Source organism: Rattus norvegicus, chromosome 2 (assembly GCF_021556685.1).
Source record: "Rattus norvegicus strain SHRSP/BbbUtx chromosome 2, alternate assembly SHRSP_T2T, whole genome shotgun sequence".
NCBI lineage: Eukaryota > Metazoa > Chordata > Mammalia > Rodentia > Muridae > Rattus > Rattus norvegicus.
The window spans coordinates 91608768-91629365 of NC_141535.1; the positions used below are offsets into that span (position 1 = coordinate 91608768).

Sequence of the window (20598 nt, forward strand, 5' to 3'; positions counted from 1 at the left end):
GGAGATATAAAAGGATTGAAAAATGAGAGTTACTTGATAGCATGTGAATAATTTACAGAGAATCCATAAAGGACATACATTTTTTAAAAGGAAAAAAGGCAATAAAAAGTAAAAAATAAAAGAAAGCAAGGTACATTTTAACTACTAGTTTCCAGGGTGTAGGTCCACAGGACAGTATTTGTGGTGATATCACTCACAATGGAGGAGGATAGCCCAGGAGACAACTTGAGTACAATTTTCATCCAGGACACAATTTGGCTTGGACTAGAAACATACCTTTTATAGGTAATTTCTAATTACCAAGCTACTGGAAATCTAAAATACAAGCCTACATCAAACCTCATGTTCAGTACAAATGAAGCAATAAAATACATTTTCACACTTAATAACTGTTAATGATTCTTGCTTTATGAACAGTTCTTTTCAAACATCCTTTTGTACGGTCAAGTATGAAAACAAAGAAACAAAACTATTTTGTACGATCTGCATATAAAATTACACAATGTTCTGACTGATTTTCCTAAGAATCATTTCTTTCCTATCCTGTGCTCAAACATAAACTTAGGTGCATGCTGGGAAGAAACATATATGATGAATAGAGTTGACTTAATTTAAGCTGTCATCTCAGAAGGAAAGTAACTTATCAGTGTTGCTCAATTTAGGAAGTGTCATAATTTTCTGCTATTGCTGTGACAAAACATTGATATAAAGCAACTTATGGAAGACAGGTTACACTGCGCGATATACTTGCACTTAAAAGTAAACTGAGAAATTGCAGGGCCCAAACTCAAGCAGGGCAAGAACATAGAGGCACAAACTGAAGCAGAAGTGAAATAGTAGTACTGCTTCCTGCCTTGTATCTGGTATCTTTCTTTTTGCTAACTGATAGCTCAAGGGTGGCACCATCCTGGAAATCTGAGCCCTCCAAATTCCAATGTTAATCAGGACAATATATCTTAAACGTCCCTGTACAATAGGTCCATCTGATGGAGGCATTTTCTCAATTAAGACTCTCTCTACTCACCAACTTCTTCTCTGGGTCACCTTTCTATTGCCTTAATAAAACACCAGGATCTAAAACACCAACCGAAGAGTACATATGGGGGAACCCATGGCTCCAGCTGGATATGTAGCAGAGGATGGGCTTATTTGGCATCACTAGGAGGAGAGCCTCTTAGATTTGTGGAGGTTTGATGACCCAGGGTAGGGGAATGCTAGGGTGTTGAGGCAGGAGTGGGTGGGCTAGGGAGGGAGCATCATGTAGCTAGTGGGAGAAGATACAGAGTTTGTGGAGAGGAAATCGTGAAGGAGGATAATGTTTGACATATAAATAAATAAAATAACCAATAAAAATAAAACAACATGATCAGGGTATCTTACTGAAGTAAGTGCTTATTTGGAATTTAAAGATGCAAACGTAGTACAGTTCTTCAGTGAAATGACAGAGCAGCCTGGCTTCAGAAAGGAAGCAAAACCAAAGAGGAAGCTGAGACTGATGGTTCTTATCTTGGGAAGCAAAAAAGGAGCAGAGAAAGTGCATTGAGAATGGGCACCTACTTTGTAACTACAAATTCTAAGCAGTGGCATATTTCCACCAGGAGGGCCAAGGCACCAGAACATTGTCAATGAGAGGGTATTGTGATGCCTGCACCTAGAGAGGCCTCCCATTCAAAACATCCCAATAAACAGCTACCCGGACACTCACACAAACCATTAACACATAAGGGTCATTAATAGGTTCAATCACAGTTTTTTGCAGCGTATCTGTTCTGAAATTTTGCGTTGGTTAAGTAGTTCTTCTATTCTTTGCAATATGCATGAAATTTTAACAAGTTTGGTAAAATGCATAGGACTTAGAGTCTCCATTTCAGAGACTTCACTTCATGGCTTCCTGTTTGTGGCAACTGTTATTTTCCTGATAATATTGGATTTCATTTTTAAATTTATTTTGTAAACTATGTGAAATGACAATCTTGTTTTTGCCTTGTTGTGTTATAGTTGTCCATTATACAAATCATGATCGACAACTACCATCAAATATTTGGAAATGATGATATGTTTATTAAACATACTGACAAAGAGTCTGATGATTTAAAGATGAATGAAGAATCAAAAAGTTCTTCTGACAAATCACCTGTTATGACAAATGTCATAGCATGCTGCACCGGGACAACCTGTGATAAGAATGAAAAATTCAATATTTCATATGCTGCACTGCAGGTGGCAGGTCCTACAGGTAAGAAAAGGTTTATTTATTCATGAAATGAATGGAAAGATGATATAATTCTGTGATTTCATTAATTTGTAAATATCAGAGAAGCATTCGGACAAAAATGCTTATATTAGAATATGGGAGGGGAGGAGGGAAGGGGATGTTTGCCCGGAAACCGGGAAAGGGAATAACACTCGAAATGTATATAAGAAATACTCAAGTTAATAAAAAAAAGAATATGGGAAAAGTTTTTAAACATTACTTTAATTAAATTATACTTGAATATATGTATCTCTACATATATTTATATATATACACACATATATATACACATATACTTACATATATCTGGATACAATCAGGTATGTATGACACACTCTTTATTTAGAGAATCCACCAATATTGTTTGCTATATTTTCCCCCCTTTCTTCCCATGGTCCTTAAGTTAGAGGATTTTTTGCATATAAAACTATTATTTTTTATAAGATCATTTAGAAACAATGATTTGATTTAAAAATTGATTAAAAATTAAGCCCTGCATCACTGTCAACATGCTTTGTTTTCATAGTGTGAAAATACTAATGTTTGTTTAATTTCCTATGAGAAACAATATTGTCAAAATCTTATCATCGGTATAAATATTAATTTGCACATGATCCACTACAAAACCTATGTGAGGTATGATAAAGAGGTTAAACACACCTCATTATCAGGTAGTACCACACAAATTCAAAAACATTGTTAAATGAAGTAATTCTTTCTATAGAGTTAAGAAAATATACCCAAATATTACCCTTATCTTAAGTGAGGTGAATCTATCATCTGAGAATATTTGTCTGATGATGACATTTTATGTTTCATTTAGCAGGACAAAACAGAAAAATTACTACACATAAGTGGTAGAGGATGACTTAGAAAGGTCTAAGGTCATTGTTTTTTAATGTTCCCTTCTACCTCCCGTTTAATAATATAAGAATTATTACACGATCCTATGTTAGTTTTATAGTTCACCATATTAGTTACAAATAGTTTTCACTCATTATACTTATCTTACGCTGCATGCTTCACATTGTTTGCTATTATAACTAATGTTATTAATTTGGGTTATTCCTTACACTCCAGTGTGCCTTCTTCATGGTCCTCCACAGTCTTTGGAAAAGGGCGTTTTTCAGTCTCTGCCTCTACAGCCCAGTTATAGTATTAGTTTTCCCACCTCAGTTACCAATGTGTGGCCAGAAGTTAATGACACTGAATAATCCCTCAGATTTCTGCATAGAATCCCGTGCCATAGAAAGTTATAAATAAAATTCTATTAACAATCAAAATTAATCATCACACATGATGAACTTAGAGGTGGATCATGGATGTAGAATATACAAAATGACCTGAAAAGATAATCCAGTGTCTGAAGCAATTGAAATACAGGCTTTGGGACATGAATTTGGGTCATCAAAACATATATTAAAAAACAAACAAAACTAGGTATTGTAGCACAATCATCTCTAAACCAGAAGCTTCTACCTGAAGGGAGATGGCAGTTGGAGACAGTAATTAACAGAAGTTTATTGGACAGGTATTCCTGACATATTGTTCAGTAATGATCAAAAGAGATCCCCCCCCAAAAAAAAGAGAGAGACAGAGAGAGAGACCAATACTGGAGGCTCTTCTCATATAGTAATAAGCTCAAAGCTCTAAATAAAGCCCTAAATATATCACAGTGATGTGAGCTGCACGTGTTTTACATACAAACACACACACACACACACACACACACACACACACACACACACACGCATGCATTACATACACTGGGAAATGCACAGAAGCATACAGCGTATTTGTTGTATCTCCCCTTCATAGCCTGAGACCTCAACATGAAATATTCTTAATTCATGGTTTGTCTATCTCGAAAGTGTCTGTAATACAAATTTGAGAAATGGAAATCTTAGAGAAAACCTCCAGTAAAGAAATTGATAATTTCCATATTTACTGTTCTTGGTCCCTCCTGAACCCCCATTACTATAAGTTCACAAGGTTTTCATTTATTACTAGTATTAAATTTTTATCAAAAATTGAATCGGACCACTGTAGCCTGACTTTTCTCCCTTAAGTCCATCACAGTCACTATCCTTTGAAACTCATTTTAATATTGTTTTATGTCTCGCCCACCTCGTCTGGCAAGGAAGACGCAACACCGTCGGATCCTTGTCAACAGCCTTTATTGCAGGACACCTTCATTGCTGATACAGGGATCTCGAGCAGCAAAAGCGCTTGCCTTATATACACAACAGTATGCTAATAATCCTTCAGGGATTGGCGGGGCACGGGTTACCCCACTATCACCCCACTGTCATCCCACTATCACCCCTCTACTTGTCCTCCAGGGATTGGTGGAGAATGAATCACCTCACTAGCATGCTACCGCCCCTCATTAGCATATTACCTGCCAACTGACACCAGGTGCAAAAACTGCGCATGTGCAGTACCGTTGTTCACCACTGGAGGGCGACTTACAGTTTTATACTTTTTTTTTTTGGTTCTTTTTTTCAGAGCTGGGGACCAAACCCAGGGCCTTGCGCTTCCTAGGCAAGCACTCTACCACTGAGCTAAATCCCCAACCCCACATGTTTTTATTTACATATATTTGTATCTTTAAAAACATGAATATTACTTGAGTTCATTTTGTTCTGTTTGTGAATATGGTTTCCACGATATACACTGTGTATTGGACAATCCATATGCAGGTCATTTCTGGAAAAATTAATATTCAGTCAGTCATAATCAGCTACCTTTAACTTTTGACAAGTGAAATTTTGAGCATTGCCTTTGACGTTGCTATTATTGTGATTTTGCACCTATTTATATGAGAGGTGATTTCAAAACAGATTTTCAAGTATGCTGAGTCTTACAGTATTTGTAACCCCTCTTCCACAATGCTCCCTGAGCTACAGAGCATTTAGCTCTAATGTACATGTATTCGCTGGTGCTGGATTTTCCATAATGCAAGTGTCTCTTCATTGTGTCCAGTTTTTTTTTTTTTTTCTTTTCTGTAATGGTCTCTATTTTCTGTACAAAGAGGCTTCTTTGACTAACATTTAAATGCTTTAAGGAACGTTGCTAATTTATTAAATTAATGTGATCAATTTTAAAGTCTATGACCAGACTAGCTACATAAATTGGGCTAGATTTCTAGCACCAGCCATGATTTCAATCCTGGTGAGAGAAATTCTACCAATTGTTAAAGTATTTCCTGTGACTTTCCCCAAACATATGGATGCATTAGGTAGCGCTTGAATTTTGCTCAAGGTTGTGGGCTTGAGTGCCAGTTGCCAAATACATCTACAGAGAATCTCCACAAATAACTGGTTCTAACGGGATACATCTTAGAAAGCTCTGTCTTTAAGTCAAGGTTCTACGGTAGATAAAACAGTAGGCTGGTTGACATGTTAGGGAAGCAATTGATAGTTGTATCCACCTGTAATGCCTATAAAGTACGATGATAACCAGTATGGCAAAACAACAGAATAGGTCCAATAAGTGACACTAACAGCTCAGTTCAAAACAACTGTTCTTTGATTAGACTTAAGTGTATTTTCTTTACCATAGAATTGAACATGGTTCTGGGTCTTTCCTTTGGTTTCTCAGAAATAATGTTATTCCTAAGTATGCTTTTTGTATGTGTGTGTGTGTGTGATCCACTTTTTTTTCAATCTTTATTAACTTGGGTATTTCTTATTTACATTTTGATTGTTATTCCCTTTCCTGGTTTCGGGCCTGGCCCAACATCCCCCTAACCCTTCCCCCTTCCCTTCTCTGTATGCTTTTAAAGTTTAAATTTGATATCCTGTTTATTCCTCTTTAGGATCATCTATGCAGGTCCTTTGACTTGTCCAAGTTACACATTTCACTCCTCTCTGACAAGATAAATTCATTTTCCTAAAGTAATATGATATAAATGTTATATAAATATATAATTCCTTCTTTTTTGGTTACTTTAGTTTTCTTCTTTCCACATCTGCAATTAGCCTTAATTGACAATAGTCTGAAAAGTTAAAAGTTGAAATTAGGTAGCAATAAGAATGCTTACCATATTTAGCAGTGAGTGCCTTATGTCTGCAAGGATGATAATGATTCTGTCACCTAGAATTTCCTTATCGTGTGTGCTGCCCCTCATCTAGTTATTTATGAAATATTATGGTACCAATGGCTTGCCTTGCTCATCTTTAGTCATAATCAACTCTTGTTTCATACAGCATATGTAAACATTTAAGATAATGTTAAAACTGCATGTGACCAAGGGGACATATATTAGAAATGAAGAATTCAAAGTATGTCTTTTTGAAAATCGTGTGATAGTAAACATAAGTGAGCCTAAATATTCCAAAAGAATAATCAGATATCTTGTAAATTATTTCAGAAGTAGCAACATACAAACTTAACACACAAAGTGAGTACTACTTCTTTGTAAAAATTACAAACTTAATGAAAGGTAAATCAATGAAACACCATCATTAACAGTAACTTTTAAAAGTATTAAGTTTCTTGGGAAAATTCAAACTGAGAAGTAAAAGGCTTTTATGATTAAAAAAATTCAACCCAAAACAAAACAACATATCTTAGGAATTGAACAGATATCAGATAATGTAAAGATTCCCCCCATGCTCATGAATCAGTGATATTTATACAGTAAACATCCTAGACCATCCTATAGTAACATTTTGATTCTATCCTTTGAAAGCTTGATAAAATTTATAACACCCTTGATGTTATTAGGAGAAACACTATTATAGAAGTGATTTATTTACCTTCTTTCCTCCCAGTCTTCTGCCATGTTCCCGTGACCTCTTCCATAAAGCCTCACCAACATCACTCCCTAAACATTAACTGAACAAGGCAACACCAATGGGCATGAGAAACTAAATGGGACCTGAGACCTAGACAAAGAAATATAGGCAATTGCATATTAAACAAGAGTATGCAATTGTGTCTAAAACAAGTGTATTTTGGGATGCAGGAGAAAGATGGAATCTGTTTTCTTACCCAAACTGATAGTCTGTATACTATTGGTGTGAGAGAGTTAATGCTTAGGGTTATTAATGAGAAGTATAAAAGGGTCTTTGTTATTTTTTGTTGACATATACTTTTCCCCCTCTTTTTTGAATGACTACAGGGTCATTTATCATGTACGTTATCTTGAGACTGCTGTTTGCCTTTTGTAGACCAAGATTGCTGATGAGAAATGACTTACTGGTGATTAAACTATGTAATGCTTCTCCTCTTTTGTTGATATGAATGATGCTTTTGCTCAGTCATAAAGTTTAGGCTAGTGTCTGTATTCTTTGAAAACATGGAGAACGTTGATGCAGGCCCACTGTATTTTAGAATAGCCATTGAAAATTCAAGTATTAGTCTAATGTAGTGAACTTTATGTGTGACTTTGTCTTTTTCCTTCATAGTTTTTTGTATTTTTATTTTCTGTTCAGTTAGCCTTTGACTACTATGTGTCTACTTAATATTTTCTATGCTTCTAGTACTTTAACACATATCTCTTTTTGATTTGGTGCAATAAAATGCAAAGGATATGCAAGGTCTAAGAGAGTTCAGTTTTAAAAATGATTACCCCTCTTTCGTATATTCAGAGAAACAGAAAAGCAATATATATACCAAGCCACCAGAATATTCTAATCCAACACCATCAAGAAAGAAATGTTTATTTGGCAAAAATCTTACAAGCATTTATGTCGACAGTAAGCTGCCTGCTCCAATACTTGTGAGTATCATTTTGGCTATCTACAGCACCTTTGTTCTCAGTAAGCTATTAATCAAACTGAGGAATGTTTAGGTAACCTATCTATGAGGGAAAGATCATTTTAAAACGGAAATAAGTTCTGCTATATTTTGAATAATGTAATTGAAAGAAAAAGAAAAGCAATAACATTCCCATGTTTTGCACTGACTGCATCAAAGATCCAAACCCACCAGCTTGTTGGAGGAAATAAGTCTATGGAAGTGCCCCACTAATTACTCAACTGGAAAGTCTTGCAGCTTCTTTATGACTCCACATTTCTCTGGAGTCTCCCTTAATATCATTGCCTCCGAAATTACTCTATATTTTATACTTAAAAATATCTATAGGTTTTTGCTTTATATTATTAATGAATTAGATGAACACACTGTTTTTGATATATATTAACATCTTTTATGCTAGTGGACTATATTTAAATGCCATCTAATATGGCTTAATCTATTTTAAATGAATTATTAAACTTCTTTGGAAACATTTCTTTAGTGTCCAACATTTATTTTAGCACTATAGCTGTGATAGGAATTTATGCTGTTTGTGAACAAATTTATCCTGTCAGACACATGAGCATTACTGCCAATTTTTTTAGGTATTTTAGAGCAGAATTTTCTGGTAACCTTGAATGTATTCATGTAATCATTTAAAATGGCATCAACCTATGTATGGTACTCATGTTTATAGAGTAAGTTATGGAAGACCGACTGAAATATGCTTGGGTTTTAAATGTGAAAGCATCTGTAGACATAGTTGAAAATAAGAAATCACAGAATAAGGATATAAAAGTCTCAGAAATATGGTGAAAGAATTATTTCTTCAAAACACAAAGGTTAGGATTCATAATAGAGGTCAGGACAGACAGTAAGTAAAATAGTGATTTAATCTCAGAAAGGGAAATATCCCTATATTTACTTAAGATGCCATGCTTGAGAAAGATATTCATAGAAGGAAACAAAGTAATACAGGACCATTCACCAAAATGCTTTGAGGAACAGAAGTCCAACAAAACCATGATGTTACAAATTAGGGAAAAAATGGATTAGGGAAGAAAATGTATTTGGAAGCTAAAACAGAAAAAAGTTCAATGACTTCTTTATTCCTCTCAGCTGTGCATCCAAAACTGTTCTTGCTAGGTTCATAATAAAAGACATATTTGTGCTTCAGATGTGTGGATCTCTAATAATACAATCTTATCCTTATCCCACACAGGAAATGCTATCCATAATTGCAGAGAAAGGAAAAGAATCAGATCAGATATTTGCAATTCTACCTGAAAATTCACATTGGAGCCTCAGAGAGAGGATAGAGAGTGAAGAACTCATAGACTGGAATGAAGAAGGCATACTAGTTATAGCCTCTGTTTTAAAGGTAAGGAAGGTTTTCACGTCACCAACATTAAGCATCCCTCTAGAGATGCATATGTGCTTTCTGTCCTTGAGATTACATGATGATGACTGTTTCCTAGAACTATTGACACATGACTTCTTGATAAGAGGCATGGCATGTAAAAGTCTGACAGCCTCAAAGATTCATCATAAAGACACAGGTGAACAGCTTCTATTGGAAGGTAACATCCTCATTTATCAGATGGGCTTATTTTGGCTTTATAAATACTCCATTGATTTCACCTCTAAACATACCATGTGAATTAATAGCTGAACAAGTTATAATGGTGGCAGAAATTTGATTCATCAAATGCATGTATTAAATAAAACTTACCAAAAAATATCCTTCACAAATAACAGTTCAAATTGACTAGTCCAACACTCACCTACAATAGGCTATCAATGTTGAATATTACCCTCTGTCTTGTATATACAAGAAATGGTTTTCCTTCTCAATCAAAAAATAATCCAGCACTTTCACTTTTGCCAGATATTGCCATTCTGATTCCATGTCAAATATTCAAGTATTAGCCTAACCTGTTTTTTTAACTTGTCTAACACTCGTAACTTGCCAGGGAGCTGCAGTGACTCTAGAGCAAATATCATTATTTTATTTTTACTTAGGACATGATCTGATTTCATCTTTCAGAAGTCTGTGGAGCTATAGCCCAGACATAAAGAGTGAAAATAATGCTCTTGGATTAACTATGCTTACTAACATTAGGCAAAAGTACTGAATGATCCTTCCTTGGCCTTTGAGTTTGCCAAGTGTGTCTGGTTCTCATTGCCAGAAACTTGAGACCTTACTCAAGTTAGCCATGTGTATTCAAAGCAATTTACAGGTACAAGGGCACCTGGGATTCGTCCACTTTATGGTTTGCTATCCTTAGTACAATATGAAAGTTCATTGTGGTACTTCATGCAAAAGACAGTTTCTATTCTTTAAACAATCTGATGCTTACAACTAGATTTAAATAGTTGAATATTTACAAATTAAGAAAAAGACATGAAACTATGAGTCCTTCTCACGTGGAAAATGAGTAAGCTTCACCACTATTCCAGGTGGGTCTCTAAGCCAGGTGTACGTGTATATAACAGCTTTACTGTGTGAGCCTAAAATATAGATTCAACAATTATTCAGTCAGGATGAGTTAATTTTGGGAGCTGTCATTTTTTAATAGTTGCCTATTTCCAAGAAGAGGAAATTTGGTTTTAGTTTGTTTGTTTTGGTGGATTTTTGAATAGTTACTGTCATTATGATCATGATAATCATCATCATCATCATGTTACATATTTTGTTTGTTCATTTTATGTCTTATATGCTCCTCCCTACCTATTATCCCCTCACAGAGTCTCTGAGCAGGTTAGGGGCCCTTGGGTTATGCTCCCACCCTAGCACATCAACTCTCTTCAGGGTTAGCACATCTTCTCCCTCTAAGACCAGATGGGGACAGGGTTTCACAGTCAACAGCTTACAGATAGCCCCTATTCCACATGTTGGAGGACCTACAAGGAGACTAAGCATTTGCTATAAATGGTGCTGTAGGTCACGCTGCAGCTTCTGTAGGATTTTTAGATAGTAATTCAGTCCTTGATAGCTCCCAGTGCTGCTGCTTAGTTGATTCTGTAGCTCTTCCTATGGAGTTCCTATCTCCTTCAGGGCATGGAATCTCCCCCATTTCTTCCACACAAGTCCTTGATTGATCGATAAGATCCAATGATTAGCTGTGGCTCTTCATATCCTATTTCAGTCAGCTGCTGGATGCAGCCTCTAAGAGGGCAGTTATGATAGGCTCCTGTCTGGATATTCCACATAGCATCTGCCTTTTTTCAAGGCAGAGAGAGCTTTGGACTGGGAATTGGAGTGCAGATCTATGATTGCAAGTCATGATGTGGACTAGAAGTCGGGAGAGGCAATCTGAACAGACAGTAGGTTTATTTCATTGCTGTAGCAACTAAGACTCTGCTTCATTGATTCTAGTCTTCGGTAAGAAAACACAAGATGCTGCATATAGGTTCCACATTTGATCTAAGATTCTGGGGAGATAGAAGTCTGGGAATCTTTTATGAAGTATGCTTTCAACCAATGATTCTCAGCCATCCTAATACTGTAACACTAAGATATTTCCTCATGGTTTGGTGATTACTAACTATTACATCATTTTGCTGCTTTTTCACAATTAAAATTTTGCTATTGATAAGAATTATAAATTAAAATGGAGAGAATATCTGATATGGAAGATATATGATATGTGACCACCTAATGGATTATGACCCACAAGTTGAGAATCACTGGTCTAAAATGCTAATTTTAAACAAAAATGCTTTTCAAGTTCTTTCTAAAATGTACATTGACCATTACTTCTTTGTTTCCATTAAAAAAAGGACTTCATTACAAATATCGAAGGAAGTTTACTTACTTCTGACTTATATGAAAGTTGGCTTAGCGTCCCAGATGAGGGAACACTGGCTGGAAAAATTAATGCCATTCAAAGGTAATGATACAGTAAGCACTTGGGGAACTACACCAATATAGAAGCAGTGCTTTTGTAAGGTACATAGGCTTGTGTTTACAGTATTATAAGCTGGAATGATGTCCCATGCCAAGAGGTTTCCTTAGCACAGACATGTATTGTCACTTTAAACATGTTCATTTCTCAAACTAGAGTGTTGAACCATGTCTGAAATCCCACCTGAGAGTCTTCTCCTTTATAACTCTCACAGTTTAGAAGACAGCCTATGCAACACCTCATGTGCAGGTCAGCCTAGAGTATTGGTTTAGTTCCTGTGTGAAACAAATTAAAAGAATTATGTATGTATAATACCTGTGGATTATTTGCATCCTAGTATTATTACCATGTTACTGTGAATATATCATATGTTAAATATATATCATTGATTAGAACATGAAGCTATTACTGAATACTTCTTTCTCAACTATAACTACCTCAAACAGTCTAGGTCAGGTATAGGTTTGACTTCTTTGAATCATTTTTCTGTGCGATATGCCATAGAATGATTTTGTATGTAACAGAAGGGTTGAGCTCCACTTGTTACCCAGGAGCCCTGCATCTCTGCCTTACCTGTAGCAGAAGCTTTTATAATTGCATTGTGTAGGGTCATTAGGGTGCTTTCTGCTCCTTACATTCTAGAGTGTCACAAGAGTGTTACATAGATTTATCCTACATTAGATATTAAATGTTTCTCCACTCCATGGTGCTTGGGAAGATGGATTGATGTTTAAAAACACTAGATGTTTTCATGCACAGAACCCACATGGTCTGCCACAATCTCATTCATTCTAATACCAATATCCTGACACCTTCCTCTAGCTTCTGTAGGTAGCAGTCAAATATCTATTACATAGAAAATCATTCACACTTTTAAAATAAGTTCCCATGATTTTATACAGAAAATGATTTGCAGAAAATATTTTATGTAGTACACTAGCTGTATATTATATTTATTTGAATTCTGATTATACTATGAGTTGGTCTTCAAATCATTTGCCCTGTTTTCTTCATAGTTAGTTTTTTAACTAACATTAGTTTTCAGATGGTCTAAAATAAAATTATCCCTTTTCTTTGTTTAGACTTTTACTGAAGATTCCTCAGGCAAACTTTATCCTTCTAAAGCATCTCATCTGTGTGTTAGTAAAAATAAGAGACTCATCCATGAATAACTTAGACAGTAACAATTTATCTGTCCGCATAGCTCCTTATGTTTTGTGGAATCAGACTCCAAAGGACACATTGTTTGGGAGTGATGTATCAAGAAAGGTAAGGGGATCTGACTTTTGCCTTTGGGAACAAAATTCTCATTGTAATGCAGGAAGTAGGAACACTTTGGAAAGATCATTTCTATAAAAGGAAACCCTAGGATTCCATTCTTCTGGAATGAAGTGGAATCTGTATTGATCTGTTTCAGGAAGGTTTGGTAAGAAAGATTGTTAATGTAGTTTAAAATAAGTGAACCATTACATTCTTTCTTTTGTTCTTTCTTCCTTTCTTCATAGATATTGATTTTGGCCAACAGTATGCTTCACATATAATGGTAGTCAAAGAAGACTAGAGGGAAGTTTTAAAAAATCCTGATTATCTAGGTTTTCTCGTTTTTTTTTTCATTCCAGCCCTATTTTTTGGAGTATATAATAGTTGTTCCACAGTAATTAGACAATTATATTATTATATATTCACATCAACTGAATTAATGGTCATATAAAAGTACATTCTTATATATATATATGTGTGTGTGTGTGTGTGTGTGCGTGTGTGTGCATGTGTGTCTGTGTGTGTGTATGTAGGTGACAAATTGGTGTATGCTATTTTGTATACTTTAAATTATTTTACCACTAATATATTCAGGTGCAGTTTTAAGTTCTTCAGGTCTACTGTAGTGTTAATTTTATTATGAACCCACACACATTAATATTTATTCACTAATTTATTTACTCTATATCCTGATTACAGTCCCTTCCTCTAAGTCCCATCTTCACGACCCCTTCCTCCCTCCATTTCCCTTTATCTTAGTAGTGTAAAACATCCATGAACACCAACTCACACTCATACATCAATTCACAACAGGAATAAGTGCATGTCCTCCCACTGAAGCTAGACAAAGCAGCCCAGCTAAAAGAAAGCAATCCAATGGTAGACAACAGAGTTAGAACCAGCCCCTATACTAATAGTTAGGGGACATACTTGAGATCAAACTGTACATCTGCTACATATATGTAGGGGGCCTAGATCCTGCTGCTGGAGCATATGAAGGGGGAGGTCCTGTAGATTCAAAGCTGAAGGATCACAATGTTCAAGGGCTACAGGAAGATAGCAGGATATAGAAGGAGAGGCGTGTCTGGGAGGTTTCAGTATTGATGGTGTAGCAAAATCCAGAGGACTTGAAGCAGGCCAGTGACTTATTTCATGTACATTTGCAAGTAAACACATTTGGACAAAGGGATATAATGTGTGACATAGTATAGCACAACACATCTCACACACTGCATTTTTTAAAAGAATTTTAAATTTTTGTTTGATTTTTAATTTTTAATTTAAATTTAAAACTTTATTTTATTTTAATTTTTGAAGTTTTGGGAAGGGAGGTTGATACCAAGGGATAGATGGAGGGATTGAAAATAAAATGAGAGTTACTTGGAGCATGATGATAAATTTAAAGAGATTCAAAAAAGGACATATATTTTGAAAAGGATAAAAGGAAACAAAAAAGTAAAAAATGAAAGAAAGCAGGGTACATTTTAACTAGTAGTTTCTAGGGATTAGGTCCACCAGAAGGAAGGTATGGTGGTGATGTTGTTACACACAATGGAAGAAGATAGCCCAAGTGACAGCTTAAATAGGATTCTCACACAGGACTCAACTTGGCTTTGACTAGAAACATACCTTTCATAGGTAATTTCTAATTACCAAGCTACTGGAAACCTACAATCAAATTCTGTATCAAAGCACATGTCCAAATGAAGCAACAAAATTAATTTTTCACTCTTGTTAACTATTAATGATTCTTCTGTTATTGGCAGTTCTTTTCAAATATATTTTTTTGAATGGTCAAGTATGAAAACAAAGAAGCAAAACTATTCTGTACAATCTGCATGTAAATTAAGGCAATCGTTTGAATGTGATTTTCCTAAGAATCATTTCTTTCCTCTTCTGTGCAGGACAGCTCAAACATAAAAGTAGGTGCATGCTGGGAAGAAATGTATGTGATGAGTAGAGTTGACTTAACCTAAGCCATCATCTCAGAAGAAAAGTAACTTATCACTGTTGCTCAATTTAGGAGGTGTCATACTTTCCTATGATTGCTGTGACAAAACATTTTTAAAAAGCAACTTATGGAAGACAGGTTACAATCCATGATATACTTGCAGTTACCAGTTAACTCCTGAGAAATAGCAGGATTCAAACTGAAGCAAGGCATGAACCTTTATGCAAGAACTGAAGTAGAAACTGAGTAGGAGTTCTGTCTCTTGCCTTGTACTCATATCTTTCATTTTCTGACTAATAGCTCAAGGGTAGCACCATCCTGGAGATCTGGGCCCTACAAATTCCAAGGTTAATCAGGACAATATCCCTTAGACTTCTCTATACAATAGGTCAATCTGATGGAGGCATTTTCTCCATTAAACTCCGCCTTCTCACCAACTTCTTTTCTCAGCCACATTTGTGTTGCTTTAATAAAACACCAGGATCTAAAACACCAACCAAAGATTGACATGGTGGCACCCATGGCTCCAGCTGGATATGTAGCAGAGGATGGTCTTATTTGGAATCACTAGGAGGGCAGCCGCTTAGTCCTAAGGAGGCTTGATGACCCAGGGTTAGGGAATGCTAGGGTGTTGAGGCCGGAGTGTGCAGGTGAGGGAGGGAGCACTGTTATAGAGGCAGGGGGAGGAGATACAGGGTCTGTGGAGGTGAACTGTGAAGTGAGATAAGGTTTGAAATCTAAATAAATAAAATAACCAATAAAAAATAAAACAATATGATCAGGGAAACTTATTCAAGTAAGTGGTTTTTTGGGACTTAGAAATGCTGAGAGAGTATAGTACTTCAATGTCATGACAGAGGAGCATGGCTGCAGAAAGGAAGAAAAACTAAACAGCAAGCTGAGACCTGATGTCTCTTGTCTTGGGAAGCAAAAATGTAGCAGAGAAAGTGCATTGAGAATGGGCACCTGTATTTTGTAACTACAAATTCTGGGCAATGCCATACTTCCACCAGGAGGGCCAAGGGACTTAAACCATCAGAAAGTTGTCACAAAAGGGTATTGCCATGCCTGGAACTAGAATGGCACCCCATTTAAAACATCCCAACAGAACCCCCCACCCCCCTACCCCCACAAAAAATCAACAAACGACAGTCATTAATTCACTCATAGTGCTTGGCAGTACATCAGGTCTGAAACGTTGGTTTGGTTAAGTAGTTCTTCTATTCCTTGCAACATGTCTGAAATTTTGACAAGTTTTGGTAAAATGCAGAGAACTTAGAGTTTCCATTTCAGAAACTTCATTTCATGGGTTCCTATCTGTGGCAACTGTTATTTTCTTCATAGTTTTGGATTTCATTTTTAAATTTCAATTTTGTAAACTATGTAAAATCACAATCTTGTTTTGCGTTGTGTTATTACAGATGTCCATTATACAAATCATGATCGACAACTATAGTCAAATATTTGGAAATGACAGTATATTTTGTAAAGGTATTGACAAAAGACCTGAGGATTTAAAGACGTGTCCAGATTCAATAAATGCTTCTGGAAAATCACCTATTATGAACGAATTCCTAGGTGGCCGCAACAGGAAAACATATGATAATAGTGAAAATTTTAAAATTTCATCCATTGCTCTGCAGGAGGAAGGTCCTGAAGGTGAGCCAAGAGTTATTTAGTCATCAAATGAATGGAAGGATGATATCATTCACTTATTTCATAAATTTGTAAATATCAGAGCAGTTTTGGGTGCAAAATGGTATTAGAGTATGGAAAAACTTTTTAACCAACACTTTAATTAAATTTGTGCATATGTATACACACACACACACTTATGTACATACAGATATATATGTGTGTATATATATGTATATATATATATATATATATATATATATATATATATATATATATATATATATATACAGGTAAGTATGACAGACTCTTTATTTAGCCTCTGTAAGAATCCCACAATATTGCCTTTCTTCCCATGGTCTTTAAGTCATAGAGGATTTCTTTCATATGAAATTATTTTTGCTAAGATCATTTAGAAACAATGATTTAATTTATATATCCATTAGACATTCTGCATGTTTAAGCCCTGCACCACTGTTAACATGCTTTTTATTTTAATGCAAAAATAATGTTTAATTTTTTATGAGAGACAATCTTGCCAAATGCTTAGCATTGGCATAAATATTAAATTGCACAGGATCCACTACAAAACCTATACATTCCTATACATTGATAATTCAAGTAATTATTTGTATAGAGTTAAGAAAATATACTGAAATATTACTCTTATCTGAAGTGAAGTGAATCTATCATCTGAGAATGTTTTTCTAACAATGACATTTTATGTTTCATTTAACAGGACAGGACACAAAAACTGCCACATATAAGTGGTAGAGGATGACTGAAGACACTAAAAGGTCATTCTATTTTAATGTTCCCTTCTACCTTCCACTTAATCTTAGCAAACAAATTATTGCAACATCCTTCTTCAGCAACATCCTTCTTCAGCATTTATGCCATATGTTATTCAATGTTTGCTATCATAATAAACGTTACAATAAATAAAAGTGTTGTTATTGCGTACAGTTCAATGTGCCTTGTTCATGATTGTCCATAGTCTTTGGAAAGTGGCATTTTTCTGTCTCTGCCTCTACAGCCCAGTTATAGTACTAGCTTACCCACCTCAGTTTACAAAGTGCAGCCAAAACTAATGACATTAAATATTCCCTCAGAGTTGTGCCTAGAATTCAGTGCCATACAAAGTTCTAAATAAAATTCCATTACCAATCAAACTTAATCATCACACATGATGAAGTTAGAGATGGAGCATGGTTTTTAGAATATACAAAATGACCTGAAAAGATCAGTTCTTATGCAACTGAGTACAGGCTTTACGACATGAATTTGGGTCATTGAAACATACTTTAAAAAACAAACAAAACTGGGTATTGTTGCACAAGCATCTCTAGACCAGAAGCTTCTACCTGGATGGAGATGGGAGTCGGAGACAGTAATTAACAGAAGCTTATTGGCCAGATATTTTTGACATGTTGTTCAGTAATGATCAAAAGAGACCTTGGAACAAAAAAAAATGAGAAAAACCAATGCTGGAGGCTCTTTTCCAATGTAAATAAGCTCTAAATATATCGCCAGTGACATGATATACACATGTTTTATACACACACACACACACACACACACACACATATATATATACATACATATATATATATATATATACACATGTACATACATTACATACACAGGAATATACAGAAGCATACAGCATATTTGTTTTATCCTTCTTCATAATCTGAGACCTCAACATGAAATATTCTTTATTCATTGTTTGTCTATGTGGAAATGTTCTGTAATACAATTTTGAGATATGGAAATCTTAGAGAACACCTCTAGTAATGTCATTGATAATTTCCATATCAACTGTTTCTTGGTCCATCCTCAACTCCCACTATTATAAGTTCAAAATGTTTTTATTTATTACTTTTATTATTTTAAATGTTTTTTAAATTTTTATTAGATATATTTCTTTACTTACATTTCAAAGGTTATTCCCCTTCCCAGTTTCTGGACCATAAGCCCCCATTCTCTCCCCTTCCCCCTCCCTCCATATGTGTATTCCCCCTATACATTTTAAAAATTGAATTATAGCACTATAGGCTGACTTTTCTCCCTTCAGTCACTGCAATCTCAAACTCATTTCAATATTGTTTTACATATGTGTTTATTCACATATATTTGTATCTTAAAAATATGGATACAACTTGAGTCCATTTTCTTGTGTTTGTGAATATAGTTTCCAGGATGTACATTGTGCATTATACAATCCATTTTCAGGTCATTTCTGTAAAAATTAATCTTCTGACAGTCACCTTTAGCTGCCTATAACTTTTGACACATGAAATTTTTCCACTGTCTGAATAGTGCATTGATATTGCTATCATTTTGTTTTTGCACCCATTTTTATGAAAGGCAATTTGAAAACAGACTTTCAAGTACACTGTCTCTTAAAGTCTTTGTAATCCCTCTTCTACAGTGTTCCCTGAGCTGTAGAGATTTTCGCTATAATGTACATGTACTCATAAGTGATGGGTTTTCCACAAAGCACTTTGTATACAGTTTTTGTTTCCTGTAATGGTTTCCATTTTCTGTATAAAGAGGCTTCTTTGATGAGAGATGATGGTCCCAGTATTGGTAAATATAATACTAATATTTAGAATGCTGTAAGAATCGTGGCTGATTTAGTAAATTAATGTGATAAATTTTAAGGTTTATGACATCACTAGTTCCATAAATCTGACTAGATTTCTTGCACTAGCCATGATTTCATACATTTTGAGAGAAATTCTTCCAATTAAAGTATTTCATGTGACTTTTTCCAAAATATAGATGCTTTAGGTAGCACTTGGATTTCTGTCGAAGTTGGGGGCTTAAGTGCCTGTTGCCAAATAAATCTTACAGGAATGTCTCAGCAGTCACCTGATTGTAGCTGGATATGTCTTAGAAGCCTCCAGCTTTAAGTCAAGGTTCTAAGATAGATAAAACAGTAGGCTGGTTGACATGTTAGGGAAGCAATTGATAGTTGTACTCACCTGTAACGCATATGAAATGTGACAACAACCAGTATGGCAAGATATCAGAATAGGTGCAATAAGTGACACTAACAGCTCAGCTGTAAACAACTGCCCTTTGATTAGACTTAAATGTATTTTCATTACCACAGAACTGAACATAGTTCTGGGTCTTTTGCTTGGTTTCTCAGAAACCTAAATACCCCTTTAAAATTCAATGTATTATGTCATATTATTTCTCTCTAGGATTGTCAGTGCAGGTCCTTTGACTTGTCCAAGTCACTCATTTTCACTCCTCTGACTGGATAAATTCCTTTTCCTAGTATAATATAAAATAAAATAAATATAAATATTTAATTCTTTCATTTTTGACTACTTTAGTTTTCTTCTTTCCACATCTGCAATTAGCCTTAATTGACTAAAGTCTGAAACATTAAAAGTTGATGTTTATAGTATAAGAGAATGCTTACCATACTGAGTTAAGTGAAGAATATTTAGCAGCCAGTGCCTTATTTCTGCAAGGATGACAATCATTCTATCACCTAGAATTTCCTTATAGTGTGTGCTGCCCATCATCTAGTTACTTATCAACTATTATGGAACCAATGACTTGCTGTGCTCATCTTTGGTCATACTCAATGGACTCTTGTTTTCCACCACATTTATAAACAAGTAGGAAAATATTAGAACTGAATGAAGACAGTGGGGCACACATTAGAAATGAAGAAGTCAGTGTCTCATTTTGAAGATTTTATGACAGTAAAAATAAGTGAGCCTAAATATTCCATAAAAACACTCATATACCTTATAAACTCAGCAACTAGCAACATACAAATTAACTCAAAGTGTGTATTCCTTCTTTATTTTAAATCAGAA

At 35.2% G+C, this 20598-nt stretch overlaps 1 protein-coding gene across 4 annotated transcripts in view; it reads left to right on the forward strand.

The window, feature by feature from the left end:
* Tgap1 (GTPase activating protein testicular GAP1) overlaps positions 1-17724 on the forward strand; it is a 76896-nt gene extending 59172 nt beyond the window's left edge. For 3 of the 4 annotated variants that reach the window (XM_087618590.1, XM_087618601.1, XM_087618609.1), the window contains 7 exons: positions 1999-2236; positions 7852-7982; positions 9222-9380; positions 11783-11892; positions 12990-13176; positions 16540-16777; positions 17493-17721. In XM_087618590.1, the coding sequence (XP_087474716.1) occupies positions 1999-2236; positions 7852-7982; positions 9222-9380; positions 11783-11892; positions 12990-13176; positions 16540-16777; positions 17493-17527 (1098 nt within the window). In that variant the 3' untranslated portion in view covers positions 17528-17721. 4 annotated transcript variants of the gene reach the window in all.
* The last annotated feature ends 2874 nt before the right edge of the window (positions 17725-20598 follow it).